Here is a 20,000-nt window from a genome sequence, read left to right on the forward strand (position 1 = left end):
GTGGTGAAGAAGGAGCTGAGCCAGAAGGCGAAGCTCTCGATTTACCAGTCGATCTACGTTCCTACCCTCACCTATGGTCATGAGCTGTGGGGTCGTGACCGAAAGAACGAGATCTCGTATACAGGCGGCTGAAATGAGTTTCCTCCGCAGGGTGGCCGGGCTCTCCCTTAGAGATAGGGTGAGGAGCTCGGTCATCCGGGAGGAGATCAGAGTAGAGCCGCTGCTCCTCCGCATCGAGAGGAACCAGTTGAGGTGGCTCGGGCATCTGGTCAGGATGCCTCCTGGACCTCCCTGGTGAGGTGTTCCAGGCACGTCCCTCTGGGAGGAGACCCCGGGGAAGACCCAGGACACGCTGGAGGGATTATATCTCTCGGCTGGCCTGGAAACGCCTCGGGATCCCCCCCGCAGAGTTGGCAAATGTGGCTGGGAAGAGGGAAGTCTGGGCTTCCCTGCTTAGGCTGCTGCCCCCGCGACCCGACCCCGGATAAGCGGCAGAAGATGGATGGATGGATGGACTCATTTATTAAGTTATATTAAGATATATATTCTGCATAGTTAGAGTAGTTCAGTAAGCTTGCTTTGGTAGATTCATGCATAAAACTAAGTGTTCTGTTCAAGGCCTGTTTCAGCTTTGACTGTTGTTATCTCCAGGCTAGCAGTTGTTTTGACTAGTGCTGCCAGGCAAGGGTTGTTTGTGTCTGCTTAAAGAACACTGTAGCACTCGGAGCAGGGGCAGAGCTCTCCAGACCTCTCGCCTGCAACATCTGTACATGGTCAATAAATTGAACAGAAAACAGTTGATTTATAGATTTATTTCTGATCGGATAAATTCCACGACAATATATGTATACGTACATGTATGTATGTATGCATGTGTATGTATATGTATGTATACATCCACGTACATATATATATATATATATATATATATATATATATATATATATATATATATATATATATATATATATTATCTATATACATATCTATATATATATTATCTATATACATATCTATATATATATATATATATTATCTATATATATATCTATATATATAAATAAAATATACGTATGTATGTAGTTGTATGTATAAGTATGCATCTATATATATATATATATATATATACATTTATGTATGTATGTATATATACATATGTTTGTATGTATGTATATATTTGTATGTATGTTTATATAAATATATATGTATGTCAAATTTATGTATGTAGATATATATATATATATATATATATATATTTATACGTATGTATGTATGTATATATGTATGTATATATGTATGTATATGTATGCATGTATATATATATATATATATATATATATTTATATATCTATTTATATCTATTTATATATATATTTATATATATATATATATATATATATTTATATATATATATATATATATTTATATATATATATATATATTTATATACATATATATGTATATAAATATACATATATATTATATATATGTATATACATACATACAAACATATATGTATAGATGTATATATATTTATATATATATATATATATATTTATACATATATATATATATTTATATATATATATATATTTATATACATATATATGTATATAAATATACATATATATTATATATATGTATATACATACATACAAACATATATGTATAGATGTATATATATTTATATATATATTTATATTTATTTATTTATATATATATATATTTATATAAATATATATGTATAAATATATATATATATATAGTTGTATGTGTATAAGTATGCATCTATACATATATGTTTGTATGTATGTATATATTTGTATGTTCATATAAATATATGTGTATGTATGTTAGTTATTTATGTAGATATATATATATATATTTGAAATATACGTACGTATGTATGTATATATGTGTGTATGTATGTATGCATGTATACATATATAGACATATATACATATATATATGTATGTAGGCATGTATATATATTTGTACGTATGTATGTATATGTATGTATATCAAATATATGTATGTAGATATACATCTATTTATGTAAAATATACATATGTATATGTGTGTATGTTTATATGTATATGTATGTAAAATCTATGTATGTTTGTGTATATATATATATATATATATATGTTTTTGGATGCATGCATGTATGGTTGAGGGTGTAGCTGTATATATATATATATATATATATATGAAGACAGACTAAACCAGACCGATCACATTGTTTCTGAACTGACTTCAGATCAGTTCTGCAGCATTTATTGTGTTTTTGTTGATGCTTTGGGAAAGTTGCCATGGAAACAATAAATATGGAAATAATGCCAAACATTTTCCTCATGAAGCATTTACACGATGTACAGTCTTGTCCTCCTTCCGAAATAATCTGTACACATCTCTGACGGAAGGCGGCTCCATGCAGAAACCCTGGAAACGGGATATGGAGTTAAAAAAACAAACTAAATGCACTTTCTGGATTTTCACGTCGATAAAAACTAAAGCAGAGTTGAAGCTTGGTGCCGGTCCAGGACGCTGGGAATCTGTCCTCAGTAGTCTGTGTCGGAGCCCTCGGCGTTGTCCACGTTGCGCGACAGCATGTAGTTGTCCATGTCGATGGAGCGGCAGTTGTTGATGGCGTAGCGCAGTCGCTCGGCCATGACGGCCTGGCTGGAGTACGGCGGCAGCCGCAACTGGAAGAAGCAGGTCTGGGAGGTGGGCAGGCTGTCGTACGGCTGGACACAAACACACAAGCTCGTTAGAAGCCAGGCTTACTGAGCGCGTGCAGACCGCCGCCGCTCACTCACCCGGTCCACCTTCATGATCTGGAACCGCTGCGAGATGTCGGCCGTGTTGGCGGGCAGCCGGGAGCGCCCGGAGACGAAGCGCATGAAGAGGACGCGCTCCTCGTTGGAGAACTCCTCAAGGGTCTGCCAGAACCACTGGACCAGGGCGTGCTGCTCGTCCACCTCGCGGTATCGAACCACCTTCTTCAGGACGTCGCAGCAGATCTCTGGCATCCCGCAGACCATCTGCTCCAGCTGTTTGGCCGTCAGGAGCGACAGCAGCGGCACCGGGACGATCCAGGACATGCCCTCGCGCACCGCCGCCACCTGATGCAACACCGCTTACTTCACAGTCTGGCAGCGTGGGAACATCCAGCGGCCTGATTTACAGACTTTCCTTCAGTTCCCTGAAGGCCTCACCTGTCGGTCGATCTCATGCAGCCTGTACTCGATGGCGCGCTCCACGTACTCCTTCCTGTTGGAGAAGGTCAGCGGGATGCTGTTTCCTCCCGGGATGATGGGAACCATCTTCCCATCGGCACTCTGCCCGACGAAAGAATCCAGAGGAATCATCTGGAAGGCAAAACACCGACGGACAGTAAAGTGGACATTCTGGTCGCGAAACCCCTGGAGACCAGGAAGCATGCACGCTCGTGCACACACACGTGCACGCGCAGCATCCCACCTCATGGAAATTATCCTCGGTGATGCCGCTGTCTTCAATGTGAAGAATGCTTTTGAGCGTCTGGACGTAGAGGAGGTCCACCTCCTCCAGGTCCTCCAGCAGCAGCGGGATGCAGCACAGCTGCTTCCACACCAGCGGCGCCAGGTGGAGGTCCAGCGGCTTCTTGGTGCGGATGGCCACGCCCATCAGGATGCCCAGGAACTTAAACTGCAGCATGTGCTCGTCCAGGCAGGCGGACGGGTTCAGGAGGAATCTGGAGGACGGAGGAGAGAAACGCGATGCGTTTAAAGCCAGTGGGACGATCCAGAACCCGATGCTGGAGCGTCTGAAGCTCTGACCTGTCTCGGTTGTAGCCCACCTCCGCGGTGGCGTTGGGGGACGGGATGAGCAGGTCCACCACCCCCGTCTCCAACTCCTGGAAAACACCACTTCATCAGGCCTGCGGGAAAAACCCGGTTCGGGACCGACCAGAACCAGAACCGGACATACCTGACACATCTCTGTGATGGTGTCGTCGAAGACCCCTCCCGCGTCGTCCGCCCCCTCCCCCACCAGTTTGACCTTCCAGGCCCGGGACGGCAGGCGGAGGTCCGAGGCGTTCAGCTTCACCACCTGCCGCGCGATCTGGACCAAGATGGGCTTACACTTCCTGCCGCTGGGGGACACAGACGCTCAGACGGAACCGGGCCGCTCTGATCCGGGTCGGAGTAGTCCTGACCCGGGTCACGACTACTCAGACCCGGGTCAGGACCGCTCTGACCCGGGTCAGAGCGGTCCTGACCCGTTCTACACCGGGTCCGGCAGCGCGGCGGAGCTCACCGTGTGGAGATGCGTTTGACGGTGATCTGCGGACCGTAGTTCTTCCCCTGGACCATGGTCTTCCCGATGGAGCGCACCATGGGCAGCATGTAGACCCGGGGGGCCAGCAGGGGGCGCAGCTGGCCCTGGACCAGGCCCCAGGTCCCGGCGTTGTAGTGGGAGGTGCCGCTCTGCAGAAGAAGCCACATTCAGCGTCACCGCTTCATCACCAACCGTTTTCTGGCCAATCGCAGCTCGCCGCCACGTGACCTCAGCAACGCCACTTCCTGTTTCTGATCCGCGCCGAAGGCGGAGCTCCTCGTCGTCGGAACGGTTTCTAACAGAGGAGTCTGGACTGGCGGTTCTGGTCCTACCTGGTTGTTTGGACTGAGGTTCAGCAGCCTCCAGGAGGAGTACATGAGGTCGGAGAAGTGGTAGAGGAGGCGCAGGCGGGCCCTCACCGCCTCCATGGTGACCTCCTTCAGCCCGCCGTACTGAGGCGGAACCGCCACAGGCAGACCCAGCTGGAGCGGGACCGACGAGCCTGAGGAGGAGACCGGATGAGGTCCAGCCGAAGCAACAGAACCTTGCGGTCCGGGACCAGGAGACACCCACCTGGCGCTCGGGGCGGCACGCACGGCGCCGTCCAGGCGGCGCTGTGACAGCGTCCGGCGGAGATCTGGTGGACGTTCTTCCCCTGCAGCGCCGACACCAGCGTGGGCTCCCTGACGTGGTTGGTGTGACCCAGACCGAGCTGCCGAACGGACCGGCTGTTAGAGTTCTGTTTGGGTCGGGAGTCCACATGGACTTGGTGTTCCTCACCTGTCCCTCCGAGTTGCTCCCCCAGGCGTAGACGTCTCCGGTGGACGACAGAACCACGCTGTGCTCGGCTCCCACGGCAACGTCCTGGACCACGACCCCCGCCAGAGCCGGGACCTGCTGGGGCCGGTTGTGGTTCCGGGCCCGGCCCTCCGGCAGGCCGATCAGGCGGTCTTCACCGGGAAGAGAAGAAACGGGATGTCCTGAGAGGTTCTGCAGGGTCCTGTTGGTCTGATCCGGGCCCGAGGACCGGGATCAGGGCCCGAGGACCGGGATCAGGGCCCGAGGACTGGGATCCGGGCCCGAGGACCGGGATCCGGGCCCAGGGCCCGAGGACCGGGATCAGGGCCCGAGGACCGGGATCAGGGCCCGAGGACCGGGATCAGGGCCAGGGGGGCGTACCTTGTCCGAACGTGAAGACTTTCCCGTCTTTGGTCAACGCCACGGAGAACTGCGTTCCACAGGCCACCTTCTTGATGCCGACGCCACACAGGACGTCCACCTTCTGAGGGATCAAACACATTGTTATGGCAACCGGCCCCCCACCTGCCCCCCCAGCCCGGTGACGGCGCCGCTACCTGAGGGGAGGACTTGGCCGTGGAATTGCCGAGTCCCAGTTTTCCGTAGTCCCCGTCTCCGAAGGCCCAGACCATCATGCCGTCGGCGGAGACGACCAGAGTGTGGTTCAGACCGCAGGCGACCTGAGGAGGAAGCAGACGGCGCCATCAGCGCTGAACGCCACGCGTCCCGCCGGACTCCGGCTCAGAAACACACCTGGCCCACGTGGTACCCCTCCAGAGCCGCCACCTTCTCCGGCAGCTTCTTGTTGGAGGTGTTTCCCAGCCCCAGTCGCCCGTAATCACCGTTCCCGAAGGTGAACAGCTTCCCGTCGGCGGTGACGACCGCCGAGTGTTTGAATCCGCAGGACATCTGGCGGCAGAGAGCAGAGACACGTCAAGACGTGGATCACCTGACCCCACCATGACGGTCCGGTTTGGGACGGACCTGGACCACCTCCTCCCCCTGCAGAGCCTCGATCTGCCGCGGGCGCCGCTGCCGGTCGCTGTTGCCGTGACCCAGCTTCCCGTAGTCGCCATCGCCCCAGCTGAACACCTCGCCGCTCTCCGTCAGAGCCATGGAGTGACCGTCGCTGCCGCACGATGTCACCAGCTGGGTCACCACGAAACCTGGACAGAGACCTCCATGTTAAAACCCAGGACCGGATCCAGGGACGCCCCAAAACCACCATCATCATCATCATCAGGGGAGGAAGAGTTGCCTTGAAGAGCAGAGATGATGGTGAGAACATGAAGGTCGTCCGAGTTCCCCTGACCCAGACGTCCGTAGCTTCCCTCGCCGCACGCCAGAACCGTCCCGTTGGGCTGGATCACAAAGGTGCAGTTCTGACCACAGACCACCTGCAGAGACCAGAGAACACCATGAAGACCCGCCAGACCGGTCGGGTTCCCCTGGTCTGAGTCTCCTCCCAGTCTCCTCCCAGTATACTCCCAGTCTCCTCCCAGTATACTCCCAGTATACTCCAGTTTCCTCCCAGTATACTCCCAGTCTCCTCCCAGTATACTCCCAGTTTCCTCCCAGTATACTCCCAGTTTCCTCCCAGTCTCCTCCCAGTATACTCCCAGTTTCCTCCCAGTATACTCCAGTTTCCTCCCAGTATACTCCCAGTATACTCCCAGTCTCCTCCCAGTATACTCCCAGTCTCCTCCCAGTATACTCCCAGTTTCCTCCCAGTATACTCCCAGTCTCCTCCCAGTATACTCCCAGTCTCCTCCCAGTCTCCTCCCAGTATACTCCCAGTCTCCTCCCAGTTTCCTCCCAGTATACTCCCAGTCTCCTCCCAGTCTCCTCCCAGTATACTCCCAGTTTCCTCCCAGTCTCCTCCCAGTATACTCCCAGTTTCCTCCCAGTATACTCCCAGTCTCCACCCAGTATACTCCCAGGATCCACCCAGTCTCCACCCAGTCTCCACCCAGTCTCCTCCCAGTATACTCCCAGTTTCCTCCCAGTATACTCCCAGTATACTCCCAGTTTCCTCCCAGTATACTCCAGTTTCCTCCCAGTATACTCCCAGTCTCCTCCCAGTATCCTCCCAGTCTCCTCCCAGTATACTCCCAGTTTCCTCCCAGTCTCCTCCCAGTATATTCCCAGTCTCCTCCCAGTTTCCTCCCAGTATACTCCCAGTCTCCTCCCAGTACACTCCCAGTCTCCACCCAGTCTCCTTCCAGTATACTCCCAGTCTCCACCCAGTATACTCCCAGTATACTCCCAGTTTCCTCCCAGTATACTCCCAGTCTCCTCCCAGTATCCACCCAGTATACTCCCAGTCTCCACCCAGTTTCCTCCCAGTATACTCCCAGTCTCCACCCAGTTTCCTCCCAGTATACTCCCAGTCTCCACCCAGTCTCCTCCCAGTATATTCCCAGTCTCCTCCCAGTATACTCCCAGTTTCCTCCCAGTCTCCTCCCAGTATACTCCCAGTTTCCTCCCAGTATACTCCCAGTATACTCCCAGTATACTCCCAGTTTCCTCCCAGTCTCCTCCCAGTATACTCCCAGTCTCCTCCCAGTATACTCCCAGTTTCCTCCCAGTATACTCCCAGTTTCCTCCCAGTATACTCCCAGTATACTCCAGTTTCCTCCCAGTATACTCCCAGTCTCCTCCCAGTATACTCCCAGTTTCCTCCCAGTATACTCCAGTTTCCTCCCAGTATACTCCCAGTCTCCTCCCAGTCTCCTCCCAGTTTCCTCCCAGTCTCCTCCCAGTTTCCTCCCAGTATACTCCAGTTTCCTCCCAGTATACTCCCAGTCTCCTCCCAGTATATTCCCAGTCTCCTCCCAGTATACTCCCAGTTTCCTCCCAGTCTCCTCCCAGTATACTCCCAGTCTCCTCCCAGTTTCCTCCCAGTATACTCCCAGTTTCCTCCCAGTATACTCCAGTTTCCTCCCAGTATACTCCCAGTATACTCCCAGTTTCCTCCCAGTCTCCTCCCAGTATACTCCCAGTCTCCTCCCAGTATATTCCCAGTCTCCTCCCAGTATACTCCCAGTTTCCTCCCAGTCTCCACCCAGTATACTCCCAGTCTCCTCCCAGTACACTCCGTCTCCACCCAGTCTCCTTCCAGTATACTCCCAGTCTCCACCCAGTATACTCCCAGTCTCCTCCCAGTTTCCTCCCAGTCTCCTCCCAGTATACTCCCAGTCTCCTCCCAGTCTCCACCCAGTTTCCTCCCAGTATACTCCCAGTCTCCTCCCAGTATATTCCCAGTCTCCTCCCAGTCTCCTCCCAGTATACTCCCAGTCTCCTCCCAGTATATTCCCAGTCTCCTCCCAGTCTCCACCCAGTATACTCCCAGTTTCCACCCAGTATACTCCCAGTCTCCACCCAGTATACTCCCAGTATATTCCCAGTCTCCTCCCAGTCTTCTCCCAGTTTCCTCCCAGTCTCCTCCCAGTCTCCTCCCAGTATATTCCCAGTCTCCTCCCACTATATTCCCAGTCTCCTCCCAGTATACTCCCAGTTTCCTCCCAGTCTCCTCCCAGTTTCCTCCCAGTATACTCCCAGTTTCCTCCCAGTCTCCTCCCAGTATACTCCCAGTTTCCTCCCAGTCTCCTCCCAGTATACTCCCAGTTTCCTCCCAGTCTCCTCCCAGTATATTCCCAGTCTCCTCCCAGTTTCCTCCCAGTATACTCCCAGTCTCCACCCAGTATACTCCCAGTCTCCTCCCAGTACACTCCCAGTATACTCCCAGTCTCCTCCCAGTTTCCTCCCAGTATACTCCCAGTTTCCTCCCAGTATACTCCAGTTTCCTCCCAGTATACTCCCAGTATACTCCCAGTCTCCTCCCAGTATATTCCCAGTCTCCTCCCAGTTTCCTCCCAGTATACTCCCAGTCTCCACCCAGTATACTCCCAGTACACTCCCAGTACACTCCCAGTCTCCACCCAGTCTCCTTCCAGTATACTCCCAGTCTCCTCCCAGTATACTCCCAGTTTCCTCCCAGTATACTCCCAGTTTCCTCCCAGTCTCCTCCCAGTATATTCCCAGTCTCCTCCCAGTATACTCCCAGTTTCCTCCCAGTATACTCCCAGTCTCCACCCAGTATACTCCCAGGATCCACCCAGTATACTCCCAGTCTCCACCCAGTCTCCTTCCAGTATACTCCCAGTCTCCTTCCAGTATACTCCCAGTCTCCACCCAGTATACTCCCAGTCTCCTCCCAGTATCCACCCAGTATACTCCCAGTCTCCACCCAGTCTCCTTCCAGTCTCCACCCAGTCTCCTTCCAGTATACTCCCAGTCTCCACCCAGTCTCCTTCCAGTATACTCCCAGTCTCCTCCCAGTCTCCACCCAGTCTCCTCCCAGTCTCCTCCCAGTCTCCTCCCAGTATACTCCCAGTCTCCACCCAGTATACTCCCAGTCTCCACCCAGTCTCCTCCCAGTCTCCACCCAGTATACTCCCAGTCTCCTCCCAGTCTCCTCCCAGTATCCACCCAGTCTCCTTCCAGTATACTCCCAGTCTCCACCCAGTCTCCTTCCAGTATACTCCCAGTCTCCACCCAGTCTCCACCCAGTCTCCTCCCAGTCTCCTCCCAGTCTCCACCCAGTCTCCTCCCAGTATACTCCCAGTATACTCCCAGTATACTCCCAGTCTCCACCCAGTATACTCCCAGTCTCCACCCAGTATACTCCCAGTTTCCTCCCAGTCTCCACCCAGTATACTCCCAGTCTCCTCCCAGTATCCACCCAGTATACTCCCAGTCTCCACCCAGTCTCCTTCCAGTCTCCACCCAGTCTCCTTCCAGTATACTCCCAGTCTCCACCCAGTCTCCTCCCAGTCTCCACCCAGTATACTCCCAGTTTCCTCCCAGTATACTCCCAGTTTCCTCCCAGTCTCCTCCCAGTATATTCCCAGTCTCCTCCCAGTATATTCCCAGTCTCCTCCCAGTATACTCCCAGTCTCCACCCAGTATACTCCCAGTCTCCTCCCAGTATACTCCCAGTCTCCTCCCAGTATACTCCCAGTTTCCTCCCAGTATACTCCCAGTCTCCACCCAGTCTCCACCCAGTATATTCCCAGTCTCCTCCCACTATATTCCCAGTCTCCTCCCAGTATACTCCCAGTTTCCTCCCAGTCTCCTCCCAGTTTCCTCCCAGTATACTCCCAGTTTCCTCCCAGTCTCCTCCCAGTATACTCCCAGTTTCCTCCCAGTCTCCTCCCAGTATACTCCCAGTTTCCTCCCAGTCTCCTCCCAGTATATTCCCAGTCTCCTCCCAGTTTCCTCCCAGTATACTCCCAGTCTCCACCCAGTATACTCCCAGTCTCCTCCCAGTACACTCCCAGTATACTCCCAGTCTCCTCCCAGTTTCCTCCCAGTATACTCCCAGTTTCCTCCCAGTATACTCCAGTTTCCTCCCAGTATACTCCCAGTATACTCCCAGTTTCCTCCCAGTCTCCTCCCAGTATATTCCCAGTCTCCTCCCAGTTTCCTCCCAGTATACTCCCAGTCTCCACCCAGTATACTCCCAGTACACTCCCAGTACACTCCCAGTCTCCACCCAGTCTCCTTCCAGTATACTCCCAGTCTCCTCCCAGTATACTCCCAGTTTCCTCCCAGTATACTCCCAGTTTCCTCCCAGTCTCCTCCCAGTATATTCCCAGTCTCCTCCCAGTATACTCCCAGTTTCCTCCCAGTATACTCCCAGTCTCCACCCAGTATACTCCCAGGATCCACCCAGTATACTCCCAGTCTCCACCCAGTCTCCTTCCAGTATACTCCCAGTCTCCTTCCAGTATACTCCCAGTCTCCACCCAGTATACTCCCAGTCTCCTCCCAGTATCCACCCAGTATACTCCCAGTCTCCACCCAGTCTCCTTCCAGTCTCCACCCAGTCTCCTTCCAGTATACTCCCAGTCTCCACCCAGTCTCCTTCCAGTATACTCCCAGTCTCCACCCAGTATACTCCCAGTCTCCTCCCAGTCTCCACCCAGTCTCCTCCCAGTCTCCTCCCAGTATACTCCCAGTCTCCACCCAGTATACTCCCAGTCTCCACCCAGTCTCCTCCCAGTCTCCACCCAGTATACTCCCAGTCTCCTCCCAGTCTCCTCCCAGTATCCACCCAGTCTCCTTCCAGTATACTCCCAGTATACTCCCAGTCTCCACCCAGTCTCCACCCAGTCTCCACCCAGTCTCCTCCCAGTCTCCTCCCAGTCTCCACCCAGTCTCCTCCCAGTCTCCACCCAGTCTCCTCCCAGTATACTCCCAGTCTCCACCCAGTATACTCCCAGTCTCCACCCAGTATACTCCCAGTTTCCTCCCAGTCTCCACCCAGTATACTCCCAGTCTCCTCCCAGTATCCACCCAGTATACTCCCAGTCTCCACCCAGTCTCCTTCCAGTCTCCACCCAGTCTCCTTCCAGTATACTCCCAGTCTCCACCCAGTCTCCTCCCAGTCTCCACCCAGTATACTCCCAGTTTCCTCCCAGTATACTCCCAGTTTCCTCCCAGTCTCCTCCCAGTATATTCCCAGTCTCCTCCCAGTATATTCCCAGTCTCCTCCCAGTATACTCCCAGTCTCCACCCAGTATACTCCCAGTCTCCTCCCAGTATACTCCCAGTCTCCACCCAGTATACTCCCAGTCTCCTCCCAGTATACTCCCAGTCTCCACCCAGTCTCCTTCCAGTCTCCACCCAGTCTCCTCCCAGTCTCCACCCAGTATACTCCCAGTCTCCACCCAGTATACTCCCAGTCTCCTCCCAGTATCCACCCAGTATACTCCCAGTCTCCTCCCAGTATACTCCCAGTTTCCTCCCAGTATACTCCCAGTCTCCACCCAGTATACTCCCAGTCTCCACCCAGTATACTCCCAGTCTCCTCCCAGTATCCACCCAGTATACTCCCAGTCTCCACCCAGTCTCCTTCCAGTCTCCACCCAGTCTCCACCCAGTATACTCCCAGTCTCCACCCAGTATACTCCCAGGATCCACCCAGTATACTCCCAGTCTCCACCCAGTCTCCTTCCAGTATACTCCCAGTCTCCTTCCAGTATACTCCCAGTCTCCACCCAGTATACTCCCAGTCTCCTCCCAGTATCCACCCAGTATACTCCCAGTCTCCACCCAGTCTCCTTCCAGTCTCCACCCAGTCTCCTTCCAGTATACTCCCAGTCTCCACCCAGTCTCCTTCCAGTATACTCCCAGTCTCCACCCAGTATACTCCCAGTCTCCTCCCAGTCTCCACCCAGTCTCCTCCCAGTCTCCTCCCAGTATACTCCCAGTCTCCACCCAGTATACTCCCAGTCTCCACCCAGTCTCCTCCCAGTCTCCACCCAGTATACTCCCAGTCTCCTCCCAGTCTCCTCCCAGTATCCACCCAGTCTCCTTCCAGTATACTCCCAGTCTCCACCCAGTCTCCTTCCAGTATACTCCCAGTCTCCACCCAGTCTCCACCCAGTCTCCACCCAGTCTCCTCCCAGTCTCCTCCCAGTCTCCACCCAGTCTCCTCCCAGTCTCCTCCCAGTATACTCCCAGTATACTCCCAGTATACTCCCAGTCTCCACCCAGTATACTCCCAGTCTCCACCCAGTATACTCCCAGTTTCCTCCCAGTCTCCACCCAGTATACTCCCAGTCTCCTCCCAGTATCCACCCAGTATACTCCCAGTCTCCACCCAGTCTCCTTCCAGTCTCCACCCAGTCTCCTTCCAGTATACTCCCAGTCTCCACCCAGTCTCCTCCCAGTCTCCACCCAGTATACTCCCAGTTTCCTCCCAGTATACTCCCAGTTTCCTCCCAGTCTCCTCCCAGTATATTCCCAGTCTCCTCCCAGTATATTCCCAGTCTCCTCCCAGTATACTCCCAGTCTCCACCCAGTATACTCCCAGTCTCCTCCCAGTATACTCCCAGTCTCCTCCCAGTATACTCCCAGTTTCCTCCCAGTATACTCCCAGTCTCCACCCAGTATACTCCCAGTCTCCTCCCAGTATACTCCCAGTCTCCACCCAGTCTCCTTCCAGTCTCCACCCAGTCTCCTCCCAGTCTCCACCCAGTATACTCCCAGTCTCCACCCAGTATACTCCCAGTCTCCTCCCAGTATCCACCCAGTATACTCCCAGTCTCCTCCCAGTATACTCCCAGTTTCCTCCCAGTATACTCCCAGTCTCCACCCAGTATACTCCCAGTCTCCACCCAGTATACTCCCAGTCTCCTCCCAGTATCCACCCAGTATACTCCCAGTCTCCACCCAGTCTCCTTCCAGTCTCCACCCAGTATACTCCCAGTCTCCACCCAGTCTCCTTCCAGTCTCCTCCCAGTCTCCACCCAGTCTCCTCCCAGTATACTCCCAGTCTCCACCCAGTATACTCCCAGTCTCCACCCAGTATACTCCCAGTCTCCTCCCAGTATACTCCCAGTCTCCACCCAGTATACTCCCAGTCTCCACCCAGTATACTCCCAGTCTCCACCCAGTCTCCACCCAGTATACTCCCAGTCTCCTCCCAGTACCTGCTGAGCCTGGGAGAAGGACGCGGCGCTTGTTGGAACCAGGATGTTGCGACCCGCCTCGGCGAGCTGGCCGTGCCGACCCGCCCCCCACAGGAAGACGTCACACTTCCCCCCCAGGTGCCAGTCCTGCAGACAGGTAGAGGATGAGGACTCAGCAGAGGACCGACGGACTGGTTCGGGACCAGTACCGGGGAACGTTACCTCAGGTCTGGAAGTGGCCCAGGACATGATCTGTTCGTCCAGCCCCGCCCCCCACTTGCTGTTGTCCTGGAAACAAACAGACGTTGAGCCACTGGTCCGAGGACCAAGGTACCGCTGGCTTCACCGTCTCACCATCAGCAGAGCCATCTCCTCTTTGGGAACCGGCTCCAGGTCCGGGACGCAGAACGAGTCCGGAAAGGTGGCACCTCGGGCGAGGGCCTCTGCCGCCTTGACGGTCGTGGAGAAGCAGTCGAGCCACGCCCACTCGCTGGCGCTCCAGACGGCGGTGCCGGACTCCGGCGGGCAGCGTCGCAGGTGGGGTGGCACAGCGGGCCGGCACAGGAGCTGGTCCAGGTGCAGACCCACGGCCAGGGAGGCCAGACACTGCATGTAGGGGCTGTGGACGAGCTGCTCGCCGCAGACCACATGGGGCTGGGGGGGACAGGCGGTTCATCAGAACTAGGGAGTCTGGGTCCAACTGGAAACCAGTTTATAAACCAGTAAAAGGCTGGATCCAACTGGAAACCAGTTTATAAACCAGTAAAACCAGAACTAGGGAGTCTGGGTCCAACTGGAAACCAGTTTATAAACCAGTAAAACCAGAACTAGGGAGTCTGGGTCCAACTGGAAACCAGTTTATAAACCAGTAAAAGGCTGGATCCAACTGGAAACCAGTTTATAAACCAGTAAAACCACAACTAGGGAGTCTGGGTCCAACTGGAAACCAGTTTATAAACCAGTAAAAGGCTGGATCCAACTGGAAACCAGTTTATAAACCAGTAAAACCACAACTAGGGAGTCTGGGTCCAACTGGAAACCAGTTTATAAACCAGTAAAAGGCTGGATCCAACTGGAAACCAGTTTATAAACCAGTAAAACCACAACTAGGGAGTCTGGGTCCAACTGGAAACCAGTTTATAAACCAGTAAAAGGCTGGATCCAACTGGAAACCAGTTTATAAACCAGTAAAACCAGAACTAGGGAGTCTGGGTCCAACTGGAAACCAGTTTATAAACCAGTAAAACCAGAACTAGGGAGTCTGGGTCCAACTGGAAACCAGTTTATAAACCAGTAAAAGGCTGGATCCAACTGGAAACCAGTTTATAAACCAGTAAAACCAGAACTAGGGAGTCTGGGTCCAACTGGAAACCAGTTTATAAACCAGTAAAAGGCTGGATCCAACTGGAAACCAGTTTATAAACCAGTAAAACCACAACTAGGGAGTCTGGGTCCAACTGGAAACCAGTTTATAAACCAGTAAAACCAGAACTAGGGAGTCTGGGTCCAACTGGAAACCAGTTTATAAACCAGTAAAAGGCTGGATCCAACTGGAAACCAGTTTATAAACCAGTAAAACCACAACTAGGGAGTCTGGGTCCAACTGGAAACCAGTTTATAAACCAGTAAAAGGCTGGATCCAACTGGAAACCAGTTTATAAACCAGTAAAACCACAACTAGGGAGTCTGGGTCCAACTGGAAACCAGTTTATAAACCAGTAAAAGGCTGGATCCAACTGGAAACCAGTTTATAAGCCAGTAAAACCAGAACTAGGGAGTCTGGGTCCAACTGGAAACCAGTTTATAAACCAGTAAAAGGCTGTATCCAACTGGAAACCAGTTTATAAACCAGTAAAACCACAACTAGGGAGTCTGGGTCCAACTGGAAACCAGTTTATAAACCAGTAAAAGGCTGGATCCAACTGGAAACCAGTTTATAAGCCAGTAAAACCAGAACTAGGGAGTCTGGGTCCAACTGGAAACCAGTTTATAAACCAGTAAAAGGCTGGATCCAACTGGAAACCAGTTTATAAACCAGTAAAAGGCTGGATCCAACTGGAAACCAGTTTATAAACCAGTAAAACCAGAACTAGGGAGTCTGGGTCCAACTGGAAACCAGTTTATAAACCAGTAAAAGGCTGTATCCAACTGGAAACCAGTTTATAAACCAGTAAAACCACAACTAGGGAGTCTGGGTCCAACTGGAAACCAGTTTATAAACCAGTAAAAGGCTGTATCCAACTGGAAACCAGTTTATAAACCAGTAAAACCACAACTAGGGAGTCTGGGTCCAACTGGAAACCAGTTTATAAACCAGTAAAAGGCTGGATCCAACTGGAAACCAGTTTATAAGCCAGTAAAACCAGAACTAGGGAGTCTGGGTCCAACTGGAAACCAGTTTATAAACCAGTAAAAGGCTGGATCCAACTGGAAACCAGTTTATAAACCAGTAAAAGGCTGGATCCAACTGGAAACCAGTTTATAAACCAGTAAAACCACAACTAGGGAGTCTGGGTCCAACTGGAAACCAGTTTATAAACCAGTAAAAGGCTGGGTCCAACTGGAAACCAGTTTATAAACCAGTAAAAGGCTGGATCCAACTGGAAACCAGTTTATAAACCAGTAAAACCACAACTAGGGAGTCTGGGTCCAACTGGAAACCAGTTTATAAACCAGTAAAAGGCTGGATCCAACTGGAAACCAGTTTATAAACCAGTAAAACCAGAACTAGGGAGTCTGGATCACACTGGAAACCAGTTTATAAACCAGTAAAACCAGAACTAGGGAGTCTGGGTCCAACTGGAAACCAGTTTATAAACCAGTAAAAGGCTGGATCCAACTGGAAACCAGTTTATAAGCCAGTAAAACCAGAACTAGGGAGTCTGGGTTCAACTGGAAACCAGTTTATAAACCAGTAAAAGGCTGGATCCAACTGGAAACCAGTTTATAAACCAGTAAAACCACAACTAGGGAGTCTGGGTCCAACTGGAAACCAGTTTATAAACCAGTAAAAGGCTGGATCCAACTGGAAACCAGTTTATAAGCCAGTAAAACCACAACTAGGGAGTCTGGGTCCAACTGGAAACCAGTTTATAAACCAGTAAAAGGCTGGATCCAACTGGAAACCAGTTTATAAACCAGTAAAAGGCTGGATCCAACTGGAAACCAGTTTATAAACCAGTAAAACCACAACTAGGGAGTCTGGGTCCAACTGGAAACCAGTTTATAAACCAGTAAAAGGCTGGGTCCAACTGGAAACCAGTTTATAAACCAGTAAAAGGCTGGATCCAACTGGAAACCAGTTTATAAACCAGTAAAACCACAACTAGGGAGTCTGGGTCCAACTGGAAACCAGTTTATAAACCAGTAAAAGGCTGGATCCAACTGGAAACCAGTTTATAAACCAGTAAAACCAGAACTAGGGAGTCTGGATCACACTGGAAACCAGTTTATAAACCAGTAAAACCAGAACTAGGGAGTCTGGGTCCAACTGGAAACCAGTTTATAAACCAGTAAAAGGCTGGATCCAACTGGAAACCAGTTTATAAGCCAGTAAAACCAGAACTAGGGAGTCTGGGTCCAACTGGAAACCAGTTTATAAACCAGTAAAAGGCTGGATCCAACTGGAAACCAGTTTATAAACCAGTAAAACCACAACTAGGGAGTCTGGGTCCAACTGGAAACCAGTTTATAAACCAGTATAAGGCTGGATCCAACTGGAAACCAGTTTATAAGCCAGTAAAACCAGAACTAGGGAGTCTGGGTCCAACTGGAAACCAGTTTATAAACCAGTAAAAGGCTGGATCCAACTGGAAACCAGTTTATAAACCAGTAAAAGGCTGGATCCAACTGGAAACCAGTTTATAAACCAGTAAAACCAGAACTAGGGAGTCTGGGTCCAACTGGAAACCAGTTTATAAACCAGTAAAAGGCTGGATCCAACTGGAAACCAGTTTATAAACCAGTAAAACCAGAACTAGGGAGTCTGGGTCCAACTGGAAACCAGTTTATAAACCAGTAAAAGGCTGGGTCCAACTGGAAACCAGTTTATAAACCAGTAAAAGGCTGGATCCAACTGGAAACCAGTTTATAAACCAGTAAAACCAGAACTAGGGAGTCTGGGTCCAACTGGAAACCAGTTTATAAACCAGTAAAAGGCTGGATCCAACTGGAAACCAGTTTATAAACCAGTAAAACCAGAACTAGGGAGTCTGGATCACACTGGAAACCAGTTTATAAACCAGTAAAACCAGAACTAGGGAGTCTGGGTCCAACTGGAAACCAGTTTATAAACCAGTAAAACCAGAACTAGGGAGTCTGGGTCCAACTGGAAACCAGTTTATAAACCAGTAAAAGGCTGGATCCAACTGGAAACCAGTTTATAAACCAGTAAAACCACAACTAGGGAGTCTGGGTCCAACTGGAAACCAGTTTATAAACCAGTAAAAGGCTGGATCCAACTGGACACCAGTTTATAAACCAGTAAAACCACAACTAGGGAGTCTGGGTCCAACTGGAAACCAGTTTATAAACCAGTAAAAGGCTGGATCCAACTGGAAACCAGTTTATAAACCAGTAAAACCACAACTAGGGAGTCTGGGTCCAACTGGAAACCAGTTTATAAACCAGTAAAAGGCTGGATCCAACTGGAAACCAGTTTATAAACCAGTAAAACCAGAACTAGGGAGTCTGGGTCCAACTGGAAACCAGTTTATAAACCAGTAAAACCAGAACTAGGGAGTCTGGGTCCAACTGGAAACCAGTTTATAAACCAGTAAAAGGCTGGATCCAACTGGAAACCAGTTTATAAACCAGTAAAACCAGAACTAGGGAGTCTGGGTCCAACTGGAAACCAGTTTATAAACCAGTAAAAGGCTGGATCCAACTGGAAACCAGTTTATAAACCAGTAAAACCAGAACTAGGGAGTCTGGGTCCAACTGGAAACCAGTTTATAAACCAGTAAAACCAGAACTAGGGAGTCTGGGTCCAACTGGAAACCAGTTTATAAACCAGTAAAAGGCTGGATCCAACTGGAAACCAGTTTATAAACCAGTAAAACCAGAACTAGGGAGTCTGGGTCCAACTGGAAACCAGTTTATAAACCAGTAAAAGGCTGGATCCAACTGGAAACCAGTTTATAAACCAGTAAAACCACAACTAGGGAGTCTGGGTCCAACTGGAAACCAGTTTATAAACCAGTAAAACCAGAACTAGGGAGTCTGGGTCCAACTGGAAACCAGTTTATAAACCAGTAAAAGGCTGGATCCAACTGGAAACCAGTTTATAAACCAGTAAAACCAGAACTAGGGAGTCTGGGTCCAACTGGAAACCAGTTTATAAACCAGTAAAAGGCTGGATCCAACTGGAAACCAGTTTATAAACCAGTAAAACCACAACTAGGGAGTCTGGGTCCAACTGGAAACCAGTTTATAAACCAGTAAAAGGCTGGATCCAACTGGAAACCAGTTTATAAGCCAGTAAAACCAGAACTAGGGAGTCTGGGTCCAACTGGAAACCAGTTTATAAACCAGTAAAACCAGAACTAGGGAGTCTGGGTCCAACTGGAAACCAGTTTATAAACCAGTAAAAGGCTGGATCCAACTGGAAACCAGTTTATAAACCAGTAAAACCAGAACTAGGGAGTCTGGGTCCAACTGGAAACCAGTTTATAAACCAGTAAAAGGCTGGATCCAACTGGAAACCAGTTTATAAACCAGTAAAACCACAACTAGGGAGTCTGGGTCCAACTGGAAACCAGTTTATAAACCAGTAAAAGGCTGGATCCAACTGGAAACCAGTTTATAAGCCAGTAAAACCAGAACTAGGGAGTCTGGGTCCAACTGGAAACCAGTTTATAAACCAGTAAAAGGCTGGATCCAACTGGAAACCAGTTTATAAACCAGTAAAACCACAACTAGGGAGTCTGGGTCCAACTGGAAACCAGTTTATAAACCAGTAAAAGGCTGGATCCAACTGGAAACCAGTTTATAAGCCAGTAAAACCAGAACTAGGGAGTCTGGGTCCAACTGGAAACCAGTTTATAAACCAGTAAAAGGCTGGATCCAACTGGAAACCAGTTTATAAACCAGTAAAACCAGAACTAGGGAGTCTGGGTCCAACTGGAAACCAGTTTATAAACCAGTAAAAGGCTGGGTCCAACTGGAAACCAGTTTATAAACCAGTAAAAGGCTGGATCCAACTGGAAACCAGTTTATAAACCAGTAAAACCACAACTAGGGAGTCTGGGTCCAACTGGAAACCAGTTTATAAACCAGTAAAAGGCTGGATCCAACTGGAAACCAGTTTATAAACCAGTAAAACCAGAACTAGGGAGTCTGGATCACACTGGAAACCAGTTTATAAACCAGTAAAACCAGAACTAGGGAGTCTGGGTCCAA

The 20,000-nt window shown here is 50.1% G+C and overlaps 1 protein-coding gene across 3 annotated transcripts in view; it reads right to left on the reverse strand.

Moving 5' to 3' along the window:
• Positions 1 to 2,239: 2,239 nt before the first annotated feature.
• herc1 (HECT and RLD domain containing E3 ubiquitin protein ligase family member 1) overlaps positions 2,240 to 20,000 on the reverse strand; it is a 112,876-nt gene continuing 95,115 nt past the window's right edge. For all 3 annotated transcript variants that reach the window (XM_079244898.1, XM_079244897.1, XM_079244896.1), the window contains exons 63-80: positions 13,956 to 14,255; positions 13,824 to 13,889; positions 13,623 to 13,748; positions 6,380 to 6,518; positions 6,106 to 6,287; positions 5,875 to 6,030; positions 5,679 to 5,801; positions 5,503 to 5,605; positions 5,104 to 5,273; positions 4,897 to 5,035; positions 4,656 to 4,825; positions 4,303 to 4,472; positions 3,973 to 4,138; positions 3,822 to 3,898; positions 3,484 to 3,736; positions 3,219 to 3,371; positions 2,820 to 3,125; positions 2,240 to 2,747 (exon numbers count right to left, since the gene is read on the reverse strand). In XM_079244898.1, the coding sequence (XP_079101024.1) occupies positions 2,562 to 2,747; positions 2,820 to 3,125; positions 3,219 to 3,371; positions 3,484 to 3,736; positions 3,822 to 3,898; positions 3,973 to 4,138; positions 4,303 to 4,472; positions 4,656 to 4,825; positions 4,897 to 5,035; positions 5,104 to 5,273; positions 5,503 to 5,605; positions 5,679 to 5,801; positions 5,875 to 6,030; positions 6,106 to 6,287; positions 6,380 to 6,518; positions 13,623 to 13,748; positions 13,824 to 13,889; positions 13,956 to 14,255 (2,985 nt within the window). In that variant the 3' untranslated portion in view covers positions 2,240 to 2,561. The remainder of the gene's footprint in view (positions 2,748 to 2,819; positions 3,126 to 3,218; positions 3,372 to 3,483; positions 3,737 to 3,821; positions 3,899 to 3,972; positions 4,139 to 4,302; positions 4,473 to 4,655; positions 4,826 to 4,896; positions 5,036 to 5,103; positions 5,274 to 5,502; positions 5,606 to 5,678; positions 5,802 to 5,874; positions 6,031 to 6,105; positions 6,288 to 6,379; positions 6,519 to 13,622; positions 13,749 to 13,823; positions 13,890 to 13,955; positions 14,256 to 20,000) is intronic.

This window comes from Telmatherina bonti (genome assembly GCF_933228915.1).
Source record: "Telmatherina bonti genome assembly, chromosome: 1".
Lineage (NCBI taxonomy): Eukaryota > Metazoa > Chordata > Actinopteri > Atheriniformes > Telmatherinidae > Telmatherina > Telmatherina bonti.